The sequence below is a fragment of the Eptesicus fuscus genome, chromosome 10, assembly GCF_027574615.1.
Source record: "Eptesicus fuscus isolate TK198812 chromosome 10, DD_ASM_mEF_20220401, whole genome shotgun sequence".
Classification (NCBI taxonomy): Eukaryota; Metazoa; Chordata; class Mammalia; order Chiroptera; family Vespertilionidae; genus Eptesicus; species Eptesicus fuscus.
In genome coordinates this window covers 89,302,173-89,324,069 of record NC_072482.1, presented here as the reverse complement: position 1 = coordinate 89,324,069, position 21,897 = coordinate 89,302,173, and the positions used below count along the sequence as shown (strand labels likewise).

At 44.9% G+C, this 21,897-nt stretch overlaps 1 protein-coding gene across 1 annotated transcript in view; it reads right to left on the bottom strand.

Annotated features, from left to right (window-relative positions):
- AKAP12 (A-kinase anchoring protein 12) overlaps positions 1-21,897 on the bottom strand; it is a 73,814-nt gene that overhangs the window by 24,313 nt on the left and 27,604 nt on the right. The window contains exon 2 of the mRNA XM_054722108.1: positions 7,237-7,351. Within this exon, the coding sequence (XP_054578083.1) occupies positions 7,237-7,351 (115 nt within the window). The remainder of the gene's footprint in view (positions 1-7,236; positions 7,352-21,897) is intronic.

Genomic DNA, 21,897 nt, shown 5'->3' with positions numbered 1-21,897 from the left:
CTGGTTCAATTCCCGGTCAGGGCTCATGCCAGGTTTCGGGCTCAGTCTCTGGTAGGGTGTGTGCAGGAGGCAGCCAATCCATGTTTCCCTCTCACATTTCCCTCTCACACCACTGTTTCTCTCTCTCTTCCCCCGCCCCCCACTCTAAAAATCAATAAAAATATTTAAAAAAATTTTTAAGAATAATAGATACATAAATAAATTTCTGTTGCTTACACTACCCATTCTGTGGCATTTCATCAAGGCAGCCCCAGCAAAGGAACACAGCAGGAGAGCTGCCTTGTGTTTGGTGTCAGCCTACATTCTGCAAGCCCACAGAAAGACACATTCCAGCAACCAGTTCATCCACTAAGGAAATCCAGCACATACCACTTCTCACCAAAGGGAGTAACACATGCGCTGGAACACTGGAGGTAAGAGGTGGACATCGGCAGGGTACTAGCACTTTCACTACACAAGTAGTTGGGGAAAATTCAAAGTACGTATGCTCCTCAGGAATAAGACTTCACTGATAGCCCTAACCGGTTTGGCTCAGTGGATAGAGTGTCAGCCTGCAGACTGAAGGGTCCCAGGTTCGATTCCAGTCAAGGGCATGTACCTTGGTTATAGGCACATACCCAGTAGGGAGTATGCAGGAGGCAGCTGATCGATGTTTCTCTCTCATAAAGGTTTCTAACTCTCTATCCCTCTCCTTTCCTCTCTGTAAAAAATCAATAAAATATATTTTAAAAAAAGAAGACTCCACTGATACGCTAAAAAGTGGTAAAGTTTAAACCCAGAGAATGTATCTTCTGGAAGTTATCGAGCCCTCCTTTCATATAATACAGGGACGTTGAGCTCTGGAACATATCAGAGCAGATCCATCTAGGAGTGGCTACAGTAGGTGGAACTGGGGAGGAGTCAATCTCTGAGAACACACCTACAGAATGTTCATTAAATAAGCGAACTGGCTAAAATAATTTACTGTTTTCATTAGTGGCTTAGCCACAACTAGAGAGCCATTCATCGTGGGCCATCTCATTCTCTCAGGGGCAAGGGTCTGAATCTTGGTTTATTATCTGGGCAAGCCCATAGGCTGTCTCATCAATGCTCTTCCTCAAGTGGACCAGAACATCAACGCTACGCACGAAGGACTGACGTAACCTCTAAACTCTAGGCACGTATAAGTCTCTGCAGTAATTAAAGATTGACTGGCAGCCTTTAGGGCAAGTAGGTATGGCATTTATCAACATCTTTCACCTATCCTGGGCCATAACCAACCCTATTACATGATTCCCATCTTCTCCCATATAGGGGGCGGGGGAGAGACATGTTACCTGTAGGCACATTTATGAAGCTACTTATCTTTCTTTCATACCTAAATGATTACCCAAGGGGACATTCTCCAGTAAGTTTTTCCCTCTTGAACTTTTTGTCACCAAATGAAAACTTCAAATCTAGGAGATGGCTTTTAAGATCAGACTAACAAGAAAAAGCATGAAAGTGTTCTTATAAAAAGGCATAAAGAAATTACCAAGTAGATTCCCACCTGCTCAAGGTCTCTTCAGTGTCGTCAGCGGCCAACCCATCATTTGGTTTCTAATGCCTGTATTACTACCAATTCTGATGCTATTTGATCACAGAATTTCATCATGGATGAAAATGCTCATGTCAAGATGGAAATTGGTGCTCAGAGAGATAAAGGGGTGTATTCAAATCAAGGTTACACAGTGGCATGAAGTGATTTATAAAAGGGGGGGAGGATGAATAAAGATCTTATTCCTTCTACCTTCCCCACCCCCATTTTTTTAAGCTAGAAGGAAAAATTAAGGCTCACTGCACTGTCAGGCTTGGATGCAGTTCAGAGGGAAAAAGTCTTCTCCATACAGCTTGGCTGTTAATTACTAACAAAACAAACAACAGAAAAATCTGTGTTTCTTTAAAGATGAAAGCACTAAAATATTACACCCCAAATTTGTCAATGACATAAGTAATTTCAGAGAGGCGTGCTAGGAACATCGCTACAGAGCGGGGAATGGATGAAAACCGTTCCCAGAAACTGCACACTGTCGTGCTTTTGTCAAGTTCAAGGCCTATTCTGTGAGTGTTCTCCCTCGTTTTCAAAACATTACAAAACAGGATACAGCTTGAAAACTGTCATGCAATAATATTGTACTCGAAATACCAGAGTCGGGAAAACAAAAACCCCTCTCTCTGTCTATTGAGCGCTTACGTTAGATAGCATTTGAGGACTAAGAGTCCTCATTTAATCACAAGCAGGTCAGGGTCTGATTTCACGTCTCCAGGCAACCCCTGGGCAACCCCTAGCAAGCACCTGCGAGAGCCCAGCGCGGGGACTGAAAAGCATCCAGCTGTGTCAGAGCTGATGCCACAAGGAAGCCACGGATGATAAACTGCGTGTTAAACTATGCAGGAAATAAATGGGTATACAGCGAAAAACAGGCCCTCCTCTCCCATAGAAGTAACCATATAATACTGTTAACTCTAACTTAAAACCGTGTCTTCATTTACTCAAGTATTTGCTGAAGCACTTACTATGTGTCAGACACTGTTCTCGGCTCAGGGGATTCAGGATTGAACCATCTAGACCCCTCCTCGGTCCCGGCAGAGGTGGGACTAAGACACAGGCATGTGGAATGCCAGATGCTGACAAGTGATGTGGAGAGAAATAATGAGGAATGTGGGCAAAAGGCCTGTCTTCAGGAAAATACCAACAAGGTGCCAATTATGTCACAAACTGAAACAGAAAAGGGTTTGCATCAGAAAAGCATTTCTTCCCAGTAGAGAAACAGCCTCTCAGAGAACAAGTATTTGGGGGGAGGGGGGATCTTTGAACAGAGACCTGGAGCAGCCCTCAGGGTACTCACTACCCAGCAAGTTCTTCAATGATCAAAAGCAAAGGAAAACTGCTTGTCATTCCAGAATGGATTTTCTGTAAGGTAACAAGATCCGCAGGGAGGGCTGCGATGGCGTGGCAGTGACCCTCTGGCCTGTCCGTATCCCACAGGCACCGCGCTCCAGGAGCCGGCAGGTTCAAACAGCAAATACAATGAGAGCCAAGACGGTGCTGAGAAGCACCATCTGAAAAATGAAATTCTCCATAGTTTTCAAGTTAAGCGTCTAGATCACGGACCAATGGCTCCTTCGTTCCTGCGTCTGTGGGGAATATCCAGACACAGAAAAGAATCCTGTGACAGGTAAGAAATCCACCCTCAGGAAAGCTTCTGCGCTAAGCAACAACATTTTGGGGTCTTTTTGGTCTTTATTTTTCTTTTTTAAAAATTATAGTTTTATTGATTTCAGAGAGGAAGGGAGAGGGAGAGAGAGAGACAGACACATCAATGATGAGAGAGGACCACTGATCAGCTGCCTCCTGCACACCTCCTACTAGGGATCAAGCCCACAACCAGGCATGTGCTCTGACCAGGAATCGAACTGTGACCTCCTGATTCATACTCAACCATTGAGCCACACTGGCCAGGCTGGTCTTTATGTTTCTTGGGGTGATTAAATAAATAAATAAATAAATAAATAAATAAATAAATAAATATTGCCCCTGGGGTCAAAGCAGCTATACAATAGTGGTCCCCATGCCCATTACCTGAGCAACCTGGTCACCGTTCTCTGAAGAGGGCAGCACAGCCTGTCCTCTGGGTCGCGGGCTGATACTCTGACAGCAGCGGCCCGCAGTGGCCAATGCTAGCGCACCGCATCCAACTGCTGGTGCAAATGTCCTCACTGTGGCTGTGCAAATAGTGTGAGCAAAGCACGTGTGAGCAAAAATGTCAAAGCCAAGAGAAGACCACCACTGTTTGTTTGCTCACACAAACACATGTGACCCGTGAAAGGTGGAGAGGAAACATGGCTCTCGCATGCTTTACGATGTTGGCTGTGTCTACTCTGCAGAAAGGCAAAAAAAAAGAAAAAAAGATGCCTTGTCAACGATAAATTCAAACGTATTAAAACCCGAGACAATCGCCTGCTTGCTGGCATACAGCAATGAGTTCTCTAGGTCCTTTAACAACCAAATATGTTATTGCCAGAACGAAGGAGGGTCTTTACACGTTTTAATGTCACAGTGTTGAATTTTCCCATTTGTTTGGGGGGAAAAATAATCTGCCCCCAACAGATACTTAAGATTGAGTTTTGCTTTTTTCTTTTTTAATCCTAAAGTTCTAATTTGCAAAACTTTTAAATCTAAAATTGGACCCAGACCAAGATATAACGTTTTAAAAATCTTTTTTAAAATATATTTTATTGATTTTTTACAGAGAGGAAGGGAGAGGGATAGAGAGCTAGAAACATCGATGAGAGAGAAACATCGATCAGCTGCCCCCTGCACACCCCTCACTGGGGATGTGCCCGCAACCAAGATACATGCCCCTAACCGGAATCGAACCCGGGACCCTTCAGTCCGCAGGCTGACGCTCTATCCACTGAGCCAAACCGGTTTCGACTTAAAAATCTTTTTTTTTTGTTCCGGCATTTAATTCATGGAAAACCATATAAGCCACAGATACAGAACAAATAACAATTTGGGTTGAGTCGTGTCTTTTTTTTTTTTTAATCTTTTTGGCAGAAGCAGGTTTTCCACAAAACTAATGGCACTTATGCAGTCCGAGAATCCTGGGAGTGGCACGTTGTAATAGAACTTTCTAGTTGGCAAAGGGCTGCAATTCCATATCAGCAGTTTGATAAAGTATAATCACCTAAAATGAATTCAGAAGGATTAAACCTCCAAGGCTAAAGTAATTTGTTGTGAATTATTTTTCTTTCTTTTTTACTGATTTGAGAGAGAGAGAAAAAAACATTGATTTGTTGTTCCACTTATTAATCGGTTGATTCCTGTATGTCCTAACTGGGGATTGAATCCGCAACCCTGGCGTATCGGGATGACACTCCAACTAATGAGCTACCTGGCTAGGGCTTCTTTGTGTGGGTTTTTTTTTTTTTTTTTTTTTAGTATTTTGTGTGTGTTTTCATTTTAATAAATATTTCTACTTGTATACTCTCTAAAAGATGATCCCCGAAATTAAATGGTCTTGAAACCCCCTCCAAAACATATATACCGGACTCTGCTACACAATTTAGAAAACAGTTAGTAGGCACGTGCCTTTTTCTATCATTTAAAGAACATTTACAAGAAAGTAGGATCCCATTTTCTTTATAGGAAGAGGACTGGTTCTGAATTACCAGTATTTCTGGTCTCAGATAGAGAGCAAGTCAAAGTGCAAAAATACATTCACTTCTGGCTTTGCTAAATATTGTCATTTTCGATGAAAAACCCTCCAGCAGGAATCCCCTGGTTTCTAGTTTTCTCCCAACATTTGATCACCCAGGGCAGGACCAAATCCCATTGTGGGCCACGCCTCCCAGGGACCAGGATGGGTCAGATCTGTTCTTCCTGAAGTTGACTGGTCGAAACCAAGGTCCCAGAATCTTCCATTAAGAGTTCCAAACCAAATGATGCCTTTGTTTACATGTAGAATGGATTTCTGGAAACAACTGTGAAATCTAACCATAGGCTATCACTGATGTCAAGAGAAAAAGCACAAAAAATATTGTTTAACAGTTTAACATCAGGACTCCGCATTTAGCTGTTTTCTCTTCCCTGAAGCCCCCGGCACACGGGCTCGGCCATGGAAGACTCCAAATCTTTTGTGGCAAATTTGGACAAAGTGTGATTTGGACAAAGTGTGAGACTTCGGAGTTTGGGTTGGGCCCTTCCAATTATTTTGGAGGAAGTGATTTGAAACTCTATACTCGGTTATGCAAGCCCTCCTCCTGTGAGACTGCACCTATTCTAACTTTACATTGTGCCTAAGGTGCCATAGCAGGATCAGCACTGAAGGGCTTCAAAGCAAGTCTCCCAATATGCCACTTTGGCAGGAGGGCTATTTTGAGCTAAAGGCAATCAAAAGCCAGCGCATTCAGGAAAAACGTTTCCCCTCCACGCTCAACTGCCTACATGTACATGGGAAAGGGGGTCTGTACCAGTAAGAGAGCTATTACCAGAAATCCCGTTTTACCTAAGCAACCTTTGTTTTCCAAGCATCCCCTCGGCCTTCCTGAGAATGGCCTTCCTCCCCTTTACATCTCCAGACTCTACCCCTTTCCTAGCTCAAGAGGTTCTAGAAGATTCCATCACCTGGCTGCCTTTTGTGTCTCATATCTTTACACACCCTCGAGCCCCACACCCCTTGTAATGTCCGTAATTCAATTTACCTTTCTCCTGTTAATGTGTCATGTCATATTGCCTGACCAGCCACATGATCTGGAAGGGAAGGAAGGCCAAGTTTCCCACCCCTACAGCTTGAAGCAGTTTTATGGGGCCATCAAACAAAAACGGGTCCCATGTGTTGGGAAGAATCTCATGCAACCCAGGCAACGGCCAGTCTCCTATCACAGGACTTTCCCATTCGCTTGTCTCGTTCACATCACACACAAGGGTCAGTTTACTGCATGCCAAATCACCCATGTACATACCTTCATAGTGGCTGTTAAATTATTCCATCACTGATGATGAAAGAGAATGATGAAAACAGAACTCAAGGACAGAGCAAGGTTCTTCCACATGTGGCCCTTCACATGTGGGCCTTCAAGGGGCTTGATCCTGACACTAAGGTGTGGTTCTCGCCACTCCGCATGGGCTGAAATCAAACCCCCGGCACTGTGGTGGGAGGCTCGCTTTCCAGTAACCACCCCTCCAGGATCTCAAGGCTCGGGGGCTACGTGCATGCAACATCTCACGGTTTAGACAAAGAGAGGCGCCCGGCGGGAAACGCACACGACTGACACATCTGTGCACCTGTAGCGGGCTCTCTCCAGAGTGGGAGATACTGACTCTTAAAGCAACAGGACTCCAGCGTTTCCGAGGGTTCACATTAGACACCAGACAAGTAACTGGGATGAGGCAACAGTGGGGACATAAAACAAAAAACATTATGTTCCAGGTAAAGGACGTCTAAGAAAGAGGAAACGTGACTTCACTTCCTGTACCAAGAATTGGTATATAACTTCCTAACCTACGTGTAGGGCCTACCCAAATGGTCAGATAAATATTTCCTTTTGTAACCAATTCACTGCTTGTCTTTCAACACCACCCACCCCCAGGGAGGGTTACGGTATCTACACACCCTGCCCAGACCCGGGTTTATTCCTCCCGTGGGTTCACTGCAGGTGTGGTTTGCCCTCCAGCCCCCGTGGGTCTGCTCAGGGCCTGGAAGGGTGACTTACCCTCTGGGACAATGACTTCTTCCTCCTGGCCATTCAGGGCTCCCTCCTGGGGGGCGAGCTCTTCCTGCTCAGCTAAGCCGTTGAGGGTGGCCAGCTGACCATTCTTCTGCAGGAGCTATGGGAAGACAAAACTTAATTTCAGTCTTCACAGCCAAGCTAGAAACCCTGTCACTTCAAGAAAAAGAAATCATTTCGAGGAGAAATACAGAGAAAGGAGGGTCGGTGACAATGAAGATTTAAGCCTTTTTTATTCATCTGAATGATCCAGCTACCTTACAAAAGCAGGTAAGTGTACACACAATTCATTCATTCATTCATTCATTCACTCATTCATCTGAACACCATGCATGATTTACACACCCACCATTCCAGGCTTATCTGAGATATAACAAACAATAAATACGTCAGGTGTGGTCCCCACCATTTTGAGCTTATAAACTACCATGGAAGGCGAATTTAAAAAAAAGTCTTTAATGTTTCCTTGTGATTAGAAGTTATGCATATTTGACTAGAATATGCATACGTGACAATGTGTCCTTCTCAAGGTAGAGGGCAGACAGTTAAAAAAAATAATTACTAACTCGCAGCTATGGAACCTGTCATGAAGGAGGAACCCATGGAACCAAGGACAGTAACTGAGGGCCCTGACCGAGGCTGGGGTGTCAGGAGGGCTTCTCGGAGGAAGCAGAGGTAAAACTGAGGTCTAAGTTCCCAGGCAAGAGGAGTTTGAGAAGGGGGGATGGGTGCAGAGAAGGGAGGCAAGTTGAAAGACCCCATGGTTCCAAGGTAAGTCTATCCAGAGTGAACAAAAAAGAGGTATGTGACACCTTTTTATGAGTTTTTGTTTTTCCATAAAAATATTACTGAAATGGTCATTTGCAATCTTCCCTATAGCTAGTGCAATTGAGGTCATCAGTTGCAAAAACAATAGACATACAGACATGCCCTCAAACCATTTTTTAAATCCTGAGACTATAGGTAAAAAAATGTTAAGCCAAATAAAAATAGCACAATAAACCATAGCCAGTTTGGCTCAGTGGATAGAGTGTCGACCTGCAGACTGAAGGATCCTGGGTTCGATTCTGGTTGCGGGTTCGATCCCCGGTAGGGGGCATGCAATGATTCTCTCTCATCATTGAAGTTTCTATCTCCCTCTCCCTTCCTCTCTGAAATCAATAAAAATATATTTTAAAAAAAATAAATAACAAAAATAGCACAATAACCCATAGGAACCTAAAGATTTCAACAATGCTTTATAGTTCATGGACTTTGCTCATTTGTCTTAAAGCCAACGTAGCAGGTGGCACGGTTCCCATTTCCCAGGTGAGGACAAGTGATTGCAGGCTGGCCGGACAAGCTCAGGAATGGAGGTGGCCGTGGCCTGGAGGCCAGGCCTCACCACTGACCGCATCCAGGGTTTTCCGACAACACGACGAATTGTTGCAGGACCTGTTACTACACACAGTGATAAAACGCCTCAAAGAGCACTCCGCAGTACCCAGACCTGGACCCCAAAGAAATCTCAAAGGCTTAGCACCCCATTTGGCATCACTGCATGCTGCCGACAGGCCCAGGGAGCAGGCTGGCCAAATCAGTGACTCCCATCACAGCCTTAAAGGGACAGCGGGTTCAAGACGGTCCATCTAGAAGGCGTGAACTGTGCTGCATTCATTTCACCTGGCTGTTCTCTGCTCCCGGAGAAGCTGCCCTCGCACTGCACGAGCCGCCTCCTGACCTGGTGCCGCGGCACTTCACCGCGTGCACTGCCCATGGAGAGGTTGGCTTCCACAGGCCCAGGCTGAGTCCATTTATCAGTCAGAATACTCAGGTTACATTTCCACTTAAGTTCTTCTCTTACCGAAATGTGAAAGATGGGACTTTTAATGAAACCCAATGACAAAGGCAAAGGTCGGGGAGGGAGTTCCCCATCACGCTCATCAGCAAAAACGTCAGTGATGACGAGTATTTTAGCTTAATCCCACTAGTGATGTGCACAGCTTAGACTTCCCTCTGATTAACAACAGGAAGAAGCGCCAAGCGGGGAAAGCAAGGAACATATTGTCTTAGGCTACACGGTAACCCCATGAATCCTGGACCTGAAAAATGCTGACATATACACCACAACATGGCAAACTCAACAGGGAACGTGAGAAAGCTGTTCTAACACGTTCATTTCAACGCAGTAAATGTTGGTCAACTGAGCGCCTGGTTGAGGAACCAGAATGCTGAAGTTTTTATAGAGTTTAGAGTTCTACGGAGTTTCGGTAATTCTTGAAAGATTTCTCATAATGCTTTGTGAATTATCAAAACCAAACTACCTTCAGCAGGAGTCAAATTTAGTACATTTTAATTGAAGGATCTTATATGACACAGGCACAAACCTTCGTCCACGTTTAGAAATGTTATATGTATACCGTATTTTCCAGCGTATAAGACGACTGGGCGTATAGAAGATTTTCCTGGGTTAAAAAGTCATCTTATATGCCAGAAAATACGGTATTTGGGTGAATGGGTGAAAAGGGTGAAGGGATTAAGAAGTACAAATTGGTTGTAACAGAATAGACATGGGGATGTAAAGTACAGCATAAGGAATATAGTAGTAGTCAGTAATCCTATATAATAAAAGACCAATATGCAAATTGACCAAACCGTGGAACGACGGGTCGCTATGACGTGCACTGACCACCAGGGGCAGACGCTCAACACAGGAGCTGCCCCCTGGTGGTCAGTGCACTCCCACAGGGGGAGCGCCGCTCAGCCAGAAGGGAGCGCCGCTCAGCCAGAAGCTGGGCTCACGGCTGGCAATCGCAGCAGCGGTGGCGGGAGCCTCTCCCACCTCCTCGGCAGCACTAAGGAGCAGCGAGCCCACCTGTAAGGAGCAGTGAGCAGACGGGCAGTAAGGAGCAAGAGGTCCTGGACTGCCAGAGGGCGCAAGTCAGGCTGAGGGACCCCTCCCCACTAAGTGCACGACTTTTGTGCACCAGGCCTCTAGTGTTCTAATAACTAATTATGGTGCCAGGTGGGTGCAAGATTTATCAGGATGATCACTTAGTAAGTTACATAATGTCTAATCATGTGGGGAGGGGTACACCTGAAACCAAAATAATAACATATATATATATCTCAATTGTAATTGAAAATAAAAAATGATTTTAAAAAAAGAAATGTTATATGTATATGATAAAGTATATTAGACGATGTAAATAAAGTGAGTCTTAAAAACTGAGATCACCCGCCAGCCGACTTTATCTGTGAAATGTGGTAGATGAATGTTAGATTAGTCATTCCCAGAGGCCACAGGCAACTGTCTCTACTTCAGGAAGGCACCTGATGAATTGACATTGGTGACAGGCAATTTATGACGGTGACATTGTTTAAAACTGAGTTTAGAGCCTGTTTTAGTATATTCATAGCGTGGATCCAGCAAGTGCACCCAAGCTGTGACCCCTGGGTAATGTCTCCAGGGAGCAGTCCGAGTCCATGACACACAGACGCCCCACACAAAATGGGGCTCCGTTCCTCGCCACTCAGACATTTTCACGCTCTGTGCTCCACTTAGAGATGCTTTTTACAAAACCTCTCGTGTTCTTGAGGATGGGTAATTAACTTTTCCTTGCCAAAAAAAAGGGGGTCTTATTTGCCTTTCCTCCCATCCCAAACCATCTAAATAATTCATACTGTTGCTAAGGGTTCAGGTGCCTCTAAGAGTTATCAGTACATTAAGGTCACCCCAAATCATCATAAACCCATCCCATGCTCCTTAACATTTAAGTCCTTTCTGTCTATATATGCATATGGGCATTCATTTTTTAAAAAAGGGAGAATACATGCTTTTTATAACCTAATTGTTTCAGATATTATGGATGCATTTCTTTATCAATAATCAATAAACACGTAACCGCTCGTCCTCAGTCATTCTCTCAAAAGTTATGTCTTCTGAGATGGGAACCAGACTTGAAAGGCAGGCTCCTTGCATTTAAACATAGTAAGCGCCAGAGAACCTATATTCCCACTGGCTTTGTGCTTCAAAAAGGGTAAACGCCTCCTTTGAGCAAATCAAAACCCTCAATGTTTTCAAGCTTATATCCTCTGAGAAGGTCAGCCAGAGTTCATTCCCGTAAAGTATTACCACATTACGACTAAACAAACGTTGACAAAAAGATCACCAATGCTCCCAGCAGCAGTATTTTCCTCTCGTTCCTGTAAGAACAGCGGACAATCTCCAAAATGGTAGCCAAGGCATTGCAGATAAATGACCAGATCTTGCTCCCCTTCCTTCTCCACAGGAGTAAGCCGTGGGAGTATCAAGCTCTTTAATGAATGGACAAAACAGATGTGCTCTTGACAGCTGTCAGGATGTTGGGGAAGAGGAGGTGGGCCTGCTAAGGTCACTGTGTTCACCACCGAAGTGATGCTCCCGGCTGTTCATTCTCACCGGATGAGGCACCTGGGTGGGAGGGGCCCCGGGTCCCACACTCCAGGTGGTAGATGGGGCTGTGAGCCTGCAGGGCACCCCGACTCCAGCGGCAAGCCCCACAAAGCAGAACTGTTAAGTGGCTGTAGGCAGGAAGGAACCAGAACCTCGTGAACATAACAAGGAAACACACAATTAGAATAAAGAAGATTACCTGGAGGGAATTTTAAATCCATGACAAAATTTGTGAAGAAAACTCTTCAATATGTTTCCTTCGTTCTAATAGAAACTGTTTTGAAAGTAAAACAGTCAAAGAGAAGAAAATCTAAATCAGAGTATAGGTCAGTAAATGTCTTTGGAGAATAAGTTCAAGTGTGCACACCCATTGGCTCCACCCATTCTAACAGAGATGGATCTGTGTACACACACAATAATTGATCACAGCAACAACCTTACGCATCTATCAGTAGAGGGAAGAATGAAATCATGAGATATCCATAGAATAGAAAGCAATGAAAGGAATGAGGTAAATCTATCGACACAATGATGGGGTAGATGTCCCCATTAAAGTGGAAAAAAGCAAGTTGCTGAGACGATTTGTTTCCTTTATACTTTCTTTAGAATAAAACAAAAATAACTAGCAGGACTAACAGGAAGGGAGGTGGGGGGAGAGTGTTTGCTCCTATGTTTGTAGAAGCATTAAAAAAAATCAGGAATGAGCCCTGGCCAGTTCGGCTCAGTGGACAGAGCGTCGGCCCGAAGGTTTGATTCAAGTCAAGGAAGAGCACATACCTTGGTTGCAGGCTCCTCCCTAGGCCGGTCCCTGATTGGGTACATGCAGGAGGCAACCAATTGATGTGTTTCTCTCACATCAATAATTCTCTCTCTCTCTCCCCCTCCCTTCCACTCTTCTAAAAATCAATGGAAAAATATCCTCAGGTGAGGATTAAAAAAAAAAGTCAGGAATCATGTCTCAAATCTGTAACAATGGCTACGTCTGTGGAATTGTTTGGTTTTATCCTTTGGAGAGGGATTGAGGAGGAGTCGTGGTGTATTTTTTATTCACTTCATCATTATAAAGGTGAAACACACATTGGGCCCTAAAGTCCATTGACTGTTACGCTATAAGCATGTCCAACGTAGATTTAAATTCCTAGAAACAGGCAGGAACCGAAGTGGAGGCTAAATGTGGGGACCGATTCCTCCATCAGTAATCCATAGAGTAAGAATTCTAGCCCTAATGTTCGTGAGCAATCAGGGCTGAACTCTTTAATCTCTCTCTGCCTCTCCCCCCGGCGGTGCTTTCCAAAAGCCAGCTCGCAGACGCCGTGTCTCGGGATGAAAGCATCTACGGGTGAGCCCCTCTGAGACACAGAAAGAAAACCACATAGCAACATCCGTGTTCAAATACTTTTAAAGGTTTTCTTTAAGATGCTGTAATGTTTTTGGGAATCCTGTGATGTGTGACATAATAATGTGGGTATATTGTTTTACGCTTAGAGGTGTATATAAAGCTGGATCTACAGATGACATATCCCGTATGCTGTAAAATGCTCAAGTAAAATATAAAAATTAAAATGAGACAAAGTAAGCTTGGTACAGTGTTGATGACAGCGGAAGCTGGGGGATGGGTACATGGGTGTTGGCTATAGTATCCTCTACTTTTGAGGATGGTTTGGAATTTTCCAGAAGTAAAAGAAAAAGCACGTTTTCTTTAGAGGAGCTTCCCGCCGTTTAACCTTGGGGTGCAGTCAGTAAAATATGTCAAGTCAAGAAAGCTTTGAAACAGTCAACAGGATTTTTAATGGCTTTGTGTTTTAAATAGTAAAATGTTTCATCCCTTCATAATGATTGAATTTCTCAGTAACTCGAGATCTATGGAAAGTGGTGCTACGGCAATCCTTATATAGAAGGAAGACATAATTTATATTCCATGAATTTCAATAAGATTTAAGGCAACCCACAAAAGAAAAAGATGAGATCTTTTAACTTGCAAGGCTTTTCAGAGAGACGGAATATGAACTGCATATGGAGTTTCCGAGGAGCTGTGAGCACGTTGAGCGGAGAGCGCTCAGACCCCGTGAAGCTGGGAGGAGAGTGGCCCCCACCCCCCACCCCCCAGGCGGGCGTGATGCTAGTGACCTGTAAACAGAAGAAAACCTTGTCTCTGAGAAGCTGACCTCTCTGCTCCCCATTTTCCTGCTAGAAGCGATGACAGACCCTCCTGTAAGTGTGACAGCTTTCCCCCCTTCAACTCTTCACACCCTGAAGCCTCTGATCTTTAAATAAAACCTCCGCTTGCTGCTTCTTTCCACTCAGATATTCCACAAATCAGAACCAGCGAACAAACGTAATCTGACTGGTGACACTGCTTCTAACAGGATGGCGATAGTTTCACGGACCCAGAAACGGGGGGGGGGGGGGGGGGGGGGGCATCTCATCACCATCATCCAGTGTCAGGGTGGCTGCCAGCCCCATACAATGAAAACATAGAATCCAGCCAGGCCGTGTGGCTCGACGGTTGAGCACCGAACTAAGAACCAGGAGGTTGAGGTTCGATTCCTGGTCAGGGAACATGCCTGGGATTCCCGGCTCGATCCCCCATGGGGGGCTTGCAGGAGACAGCTGATCAATGGTTCTCTCCATCATTGATGTTTCTATCTCTCTCTCCCTTTCCCTTCCTCTCTGAAATCAATAAAGATATATTTTTTAAGAAGAAGAAGAAAGAAAGAAAACGCAGGGTCCGGGTGTCTGGACTCTCGGTACGCCAGCATTTTATCTTGCAGGTCTTCATTTCTTAGATCTGACTTGGAGTCCACGGTGTTGTTCACCTAGACAACATCCCCCTACCAACCGCCAGAAGTAAAAAATACTCACCAAGGAGCAACAGTTAACCAAGTTCCTACTTGATTGGCTTAGACTGCTTTCGTTGCGCTCCATGGATTTCATTAAATCCTAGTGGAAAACATTCTAATGTTCAGAATGCAAAGATTAATCTTCCTTTGCCTTTGAAACTGCAATGCTCACTATATAAGGGAAGTTTCTGGAATAGTATCTGCACAGCACATGAGCCTGTGGGTGCGTAAGTGCCACTTGGTGAAGGGTATATACACCACACAGACAGTCTCGGGTCACTGCCTACAAATCCCTGGTTGCTCGTGGTGCTCAGTAGAATTTGTGAAAATTACTTACGGTAGTTAAGTAGCTGCCTTACTTAACTCAGACTCATTCCTCCAGACAGACGTGAGAGAAAGAATGAAAGCTAAGAGAGCCACTGAAAACCACCATTTGCTTTTAGGGTGCAAAATTAATTTTCAATGTAATTGAACAAAGGACACTGCCCACTTCAGGTGAACTATTTTATTAAGAATGTTGCGGGGGGGGGGGGCGGTCTAGACGGTTTGGCTCAGCGGGTAGAGCATCGGCCTGTGGACCAAAGGGTCCCGGGTTCGATTCCGGTTAAGGGCACATACCTTGGTTGCAGACTCCTCCCAGCCTGGGCCCTGGTCAGGGCTCGTACAGGAGGCAACCAGTCGATGTGTTTCTCTCACATCGATGTTTCTATCTTCCCCTCTCTCTTCCACTCTCCCTAAACATCAATGGAAAAATATCCTCGGATGAGGATTAACAACAACAACAAAAGAATGTGGGGGGGAGGGCAGGTAGAAGGTGGAGGTTGCAGAGGGTATATAGGGGGAAAAAGGGGCAAGAATTAAAAAAAAAAAGAAATAAAACAATTCATTGGCCTGTAAAAACAACAACAAGGAAGACATAAGGAAATGCCTAATGCTAAGAATTATCAATGTCAGGATTTAGGTTTAAAACTTAGAAAATTCTTTGACATCTTCAGCAGAGATTAAATCAACATGGATAAAAGAAAAATGCTGTAGGATGAGGTAAAAAGAAAGACGGACAGAGACAGATGGATAAGAAAGAAAAAAAAAAGAATATTATCTACAAATTAGGTCTCTAAATTTCAAAGATCAGCTTTTTTCCAAACTAGTAGCCAAGCATAATGGTAATATACCAGGTATACCAATGCCATTATACTAGGTATTATCTTAGAAGTGTTCTGTGCTCAAATTGGCTTGGGCACTCTGATCGAGAAAAGATAAGCAGATTTATTTGACTTTGGAAACTCTTTAATATGCTTTCTTTTTTTCTAAAATGACTTGCAGAACGCTTTGTGAGCCACAGCTATTAACATCCCCCCTAACTAAAGACACCAGGGTAAATACAGTATGTTTTAACACACAACATTTCAGTCAGATATTGCCCTACTCTGAAAAGTTATAGTTGTTTTAAAAAGTATTAAAACTCCTGGATTCTCTGGGAAAGTATGCAAAAGAAAACAAAGAGCTCTAAATCTGGGGAGGTGAGAGAGCAACCGTGCTGATTTCAGGCAAAGGGAATTTATAAGATCTCTGCTTGAGAGCAGGGAAATAAAAAGCACCACCCACCGCCGACAGCAATTCACTGTGTGAAGATGGTCTACCAGAAGTCCGGTATGTGAAATGCCTACCTGGGAATGTTTGGAGCCCCCAACACTGAGGTCTGAGGTCTGTGTTGTGCTTAGGACAGAGAGATGCTCCATAAATACAATGGAAGAAACATGTGCATCCTAGGCCAGGCCTCTGACACTACCCGCATCCCCCTCTCAGTGGACACTGCACATAGGGATTGTAGGACATGAGGCATCCTTGTTCCCCACCCCAAATGTGCCACCTAACACTCCTGGTTAAGAATCACGCCTCACCTTCAGAGAATCAAAAAAAGCGCTCTAAAGGTTGAACTGAACTTGAAGGACTATATTCTTTTTCTCCCCCAACTTGCTTTAAACCAAGAAAATGCATTCCTAGCTCTAGCTGGTTTGGCTCAGTGGACAGAGCATCGGCCCATCGATTTCGGTCAAGGGCACGTATGTTGGGTTGCAGGTTCCCTGGCCCTGGTCAGGTTGCGTGCAGGAGGCAACCAATTGATGTGTCTCTCTCACATCGATGTGTCTCTCCCTCTTCCTTCCACTCTCTCTAAAAATCAATGGAAAAATATCCTCGGGTGAGGATTAATAAGAAGGAATAGAAGGTAAGAAGGAAGGGAGGGAAGGGGGAGGGAGGGAGGAAGTGGGGGAGGGAGGGAAAGAGGAAAGAAAGAAAGAAAGAAAGAAAGAAAGAAAGAAAGAAAGAAAGAAAGAAAGAAAGAAAGAAAAGAAAAGAAAAGAAAAGAAAAGAAAAGAAAAGAAAAGAAAAGAAAAGAAAAGAAAAGAAAAGAAAAGAAAGAAAAAGAAAGATGCATTCCTAGTTACAGTGCGTTGCATTGGATCAATGACATAAACCAGTGGTCGGCAAACTCATTAGTCAACAGAGCCAAATATCAACAATACAACGATTGAAATTTCTTTTGAGAGCCAAATTTTTTAAACTTAAACTTCTTCTAACGCCACTTCTTCAAAACAGGCTCGCTCAGGCCATGGTAATTTGTGGAAGAGCCATATTCAAGGGGCCAAAGAGCCGCATGTGGCTCTCGAGTGGAGGTTTGCCGACCACTGACATAAACCATTTAACATAGAGCCAGTGAACCATGGTTCAGATAGTTTTTGTGCTAAGGACAGGGAACAAGTCCCACTCTCACTTTACTTCCACACTTCTTAAACTTCAAAACAATGCTAACGTTCCATGTTTAACAGAAAAGTAAGCACCTAATACCTATTGGTTACTTATTTGACACTGGGCCCCAGTGGGTGGAGCCTACATCCTATCAAGATCATGTCCACCGATCTCAAGTTAGACACCTAAAGCTTATATTGTAGTGTTATTTATAGCGTGAATGTCTAAGACAAGATATTTCCCCACCTCTGAGTCATACCTACAAGATGTACAGGACAAAGCAATGGCCGCCACAGACCCCAAATGAAATATTCCTGGAAAGACAACGATGAAAACGAGTTGCCTAAAAGCACAAGTTTGTGTCCTGAGACATTTCTGACAATTCTCACATCTCGTTCCTTTGGAGCCTCTATACCAGCAAGTTCAGTCTCCTTTGTGGTAGATGTAGAGGTCAAGATCCCAATTCCCACTCAATCCCTACACACCACGTCACCTCCGAGTCGCTACTCTCTTCTCTCAAAGGGATCTGCATTTGGTGTGAAATACATCACGTCCTTGCTGAGGAATTTAATAATATAAAATGGTATGAAACCACTGCATGCCACAGAAAGCCTGAATAGTTTCTTGGCCTGGCAGATAAATAGTTTTGACAAAACTGGGAAACCAGCGTCATCTCAAGTAAACTTTAGATTTTTAAGGCGCAAAAAATTTTAGATGCTAGTATTATTTCTTCTAATCAAAGACGTGTCCCCAAGACACGATATGAGAAACCTCACCACGGAGGGAGTCAGAAAGGAGATATGTACAGCGCCCGAACTTGGCACCACGAACTCCAATATCCCATACAAGGTGCGGGTCTGGGTTGGAGTGAGGGCCTGGGGGCAGAGGCCCATCACTTATTTAGAGGAGAGAAGAGAGACCCAGGAAAGAGGGAGGGCCTTTTAATAAGAAGCTCTTCTCCCATCCTGACAAGTGTGTTTATTTGCTCATCTGTTTGTTAGTTGGCTGGTTGGTTGGTTAGCATTTGTTTGTTAGTTGGGTTGTTGGTTAGCATTTGTGTGTTAGTTGGGTTGTTGGTTAGCATTTGTGTGTTAGCTGGGTTGTTGGTTAGCATTTGTTTGTTGGCTGGTTGGTTGGTTAGCATTTGTGTGTTAGTTGGGTTGTTGGTTAGCATTTGTGTGTTAGTTGGGTTGTTGGTTAGCATTTGTTTGTTAGTTGGGTTGTTGGTTAGCATTTGTGTGTTAGCTGGGTTGTTGGTTAGCATTTGTTTGTTGGCTGGTTGGTTGGTTAGCATTTGTGTGTTAGTTGGGTTGTTGGTTAGCATTTGTGTGTTAGTTGGGTTGTTGGTTAGCATTTGTTAGTTGGGTTGTTGGTTAGCATTTGTTTGTTAGTTGGGTTGTTGGTTAGCATTTGTGTGTTAGTTGGGTTGTTGGTTAGCATTTGTGTGTTAGTTGGGTTGTTGGTTAGCATTTGTGTGTTAGTTGAGTTGTCGGTTAGCATTTGTGTGTTAGTTGGGTTGTTGGTTAGCATTTGTGTGTTAGTTGGGTGGTTGGTTAGCATTTGTATGTTAGCTGGGTTGTTGGTTAGCATTTGTTAGTTAGGTTGTTGGTTAGCATTTATGTGTTAGTTGGGTTGTTGGTTAGCATTTGTGTGTTAGTTGGGTTGTTGGTTAGCATTTGTTTGTTAGTTGGGTTGTTGGTTAGCATTTGTTTGTTAGTTGGGTTGTTGGTTAGCATTTGTTTGTTAGTTGGGCTGTTGGTTAGTATTTGTGTGTTAGTTGTCTGGTGGGTTGGTTCAGCATCCCAAGGCAGCACGCATCACCACCTGCTGCAGGCTCTACACCCTGATGCCTGCAGTACAGGACGATGGGAACAGAAGTTTACTCCAAATATCACCCAGCACAGACAACATATCATTTAGGAGGATCACTGAGCTCACTGTCAACAGTAAGTAACATCCGCTATCAGTATGCAAATGTAGGGGCTGTGCTGCCTTTGACCCACACTGCTTAAATAAAATGACTGCTGTTTTTTAAAATAAAAATTTCAGTTAGAATTTATCCATCCCCCTGCCGCTCCTTCCATTCGGCGTCTGTGCTCCATTCGATCGATGGGAAAGAAAATGAACAAGCACCACCCATCGATCCTCTTCTTTGCAATCGAATGAACTTAATTTGCGAAGATGGCCCATCTGAGATAATGTGATTTACCCAAGAGTAACGATTGTGATCCTATAACGTTCTCCTCCAAACAGTTCTAGCACCGTCTCTGAACCACTTAAGAAACAGAAGAGAGAAGCAGCCAATTGCTGGTCCGCAGAGAGCGTGCTCTGCTTGCTAAAGAGCATCGGCTGCTTCCTAGCGGCATGCGAAGCTGCTTCTCAATTGATGAAGTGTCGGCCTCACATCTGTTGCGTTAGAGGTCGCTAAGGCAGGGGTTCCTTCCGCTGCCAGAACCTCTCCCACCCGCCCTCCTCACCCTCCCCGGGCTGTGGGGCTGGAAGGCCCTCGGCCAGGAAGGGGAGGGGCCGTGAGAGCTATACTAAGCCATCCCCAGGGGCTTCCAGAAATGCCTCCTTCTCTGTGGAAAAGCAAAACCAAACGAAAACTAAAGAGACTTCCCCCCACCCCACGGCAGGGATCACGTAAGAGAGTCGTGAAGCATTCCGCTCTGATCCTGGACTTGCAGATGCCGTTCTGGAGGGTCCGTTTAGGGTCTGTAGACGGTTAACAGCAGAATTAAAATGATAAACTGAAATGGGTTTCTCTGACGTGTGTGCTTAGCTCAGCATTGCCTGGAACGCAAATGGCCTGCCGTGGGCCAAGTCTCAGTGACGCGAACGCAGTCCCGGGCACAGCCAGGGCTTACCCCGGGTCCGAGTAAACAAGGATGCCGCCCAGGCCCCCGGACTCATTGGGGCAGGTCGCGGCAGGACCCTCCCCTAACTGGTAAAAGGCTACGGTGCTTCTGTGGGCCCCGCAGAGCATCGGGGGTCAAATGGCACGTGTGCTTGACAACTCCACAAACGGGAGAGGACCCCAGCTCAGCCCCGGGACGGGTGAGCTCCTTTCTCAGGCTCGGAGCCTCGGTTTCCTCACCTACAAAACGGGGAAGATACTCTGCAGAGTTGGCGCTGCGGCCACACCCCAACCCAGTTCAATCAGACTCTCTGGGTAGGGGATCCAGGTCTTGTTCGTGTCTGACGCTCCCCGGGAGATGCCAGGGCAGCCACTGTCCCACAGGCAGGAGCCGGACCCAAGGAACCTGATGATTGGTGAGCGGGGACACTGGGTTTGGTGATTTGTAAAAACTGGAAATCAACCCTCAGAAGGCAAACAAATCGGAATTTGGGTGAGTTACCAGGAGGTACGTTTCCATGCGCAGGGAGGCAGTTTCTATGCAGGTAGGTTTCTAGGCGGGGCCTCGAAGGAATACGAATACCTTCTAAGGAAGGGAGGGGAGGAAGTGGTGAAGGTTGGGAGTCCCCACGGTGGGGCAGAGGAGAGGATGGCATTTGATAAAGTGACAGTGGGGGTCCCAGCTGAACTTGGAGGTCTCGGTGCTAGATCAACCGGCTTGGCCTGGATCTTGCTCTGGGGGCACTCAGCAGTGTGGGTGTAGCCGTGGAGACGGGAGGCCAGGCTTGGGGGAGGGGCAGCAGGGAGCACTGCTTCTCCATTCCAGCCCACCAGTCCACACTGGGACTGGCTCCTCCCGGCACCGCTGATGCCACCTGGCGGGGGGATCTCCTACCCAACGCTCCTGAAGGTGCTCAGAAAAGATGGCACTTTGCCCTCTGAGAACCTGCCCAGGGTTCCTGTCACCCAAATGGCCCCATCAGGCTACCTGAACTCCATGGAGAAGGAAATTCATAACTAGTTCCTATTAGCATTAATAGGTGCTAAAATAATATTTTTGTTAAAAAACAGTGACGATTCTAAGATATTTAATATTCTTTCTGGACAATGAAAATATATTAAAACAAAACAGCCAGCTGGAGTGGCTCAGTGGTCGACCTATGAACCAGGAGGTCACAGTTCGATTCCTGGTCAGGGCACATGCCCAGGTTGCAGGCTCCATCCCCAGTGTGGGGCATGCAGGAGGCAGCCAATCAGTGATTCTCTCTCATCATGGATGTTTCTACCTCTCTCTCCCTTCTCTCTGAAGTCAATAAAAATATAAAAATAAAATAAATTTTAAAAAAAATAAAGCAAAGCAACAACAAAACTGACCCAAACCCTAACCATGCCAGTCATCATACTACCTAAGGAGCAAAGGATCACCAGCTAGGTCACACAGTAGAAATCTTGGCAAGGTCAGCATCCCTCAGCCTTGGCTTTGAATGAGCAGAGAGTTGAGCCAATTACATCCTCAGGAGGGAGATGACATCTGGGCAGCCCCACACCTTCTCCTTACAAAATTAGCTGGGCCACAGGAAAAAGAAAAAAATGGCCCAGGACATGTAGTTAAAAAAAGATCCTCCAGAAAATACAAGCCTAAAGGAAAGCACTTTCTGTAGGGACTTGATTATTACATGAATAGAAGTGATCTTATACAAGTGCATTTCCCATTTAAAAGGAAATCCATTAACCTAATTTATAAATCATACGTTATCCCTGTCAAAATAGCTCTTAGAGCTCCCAGC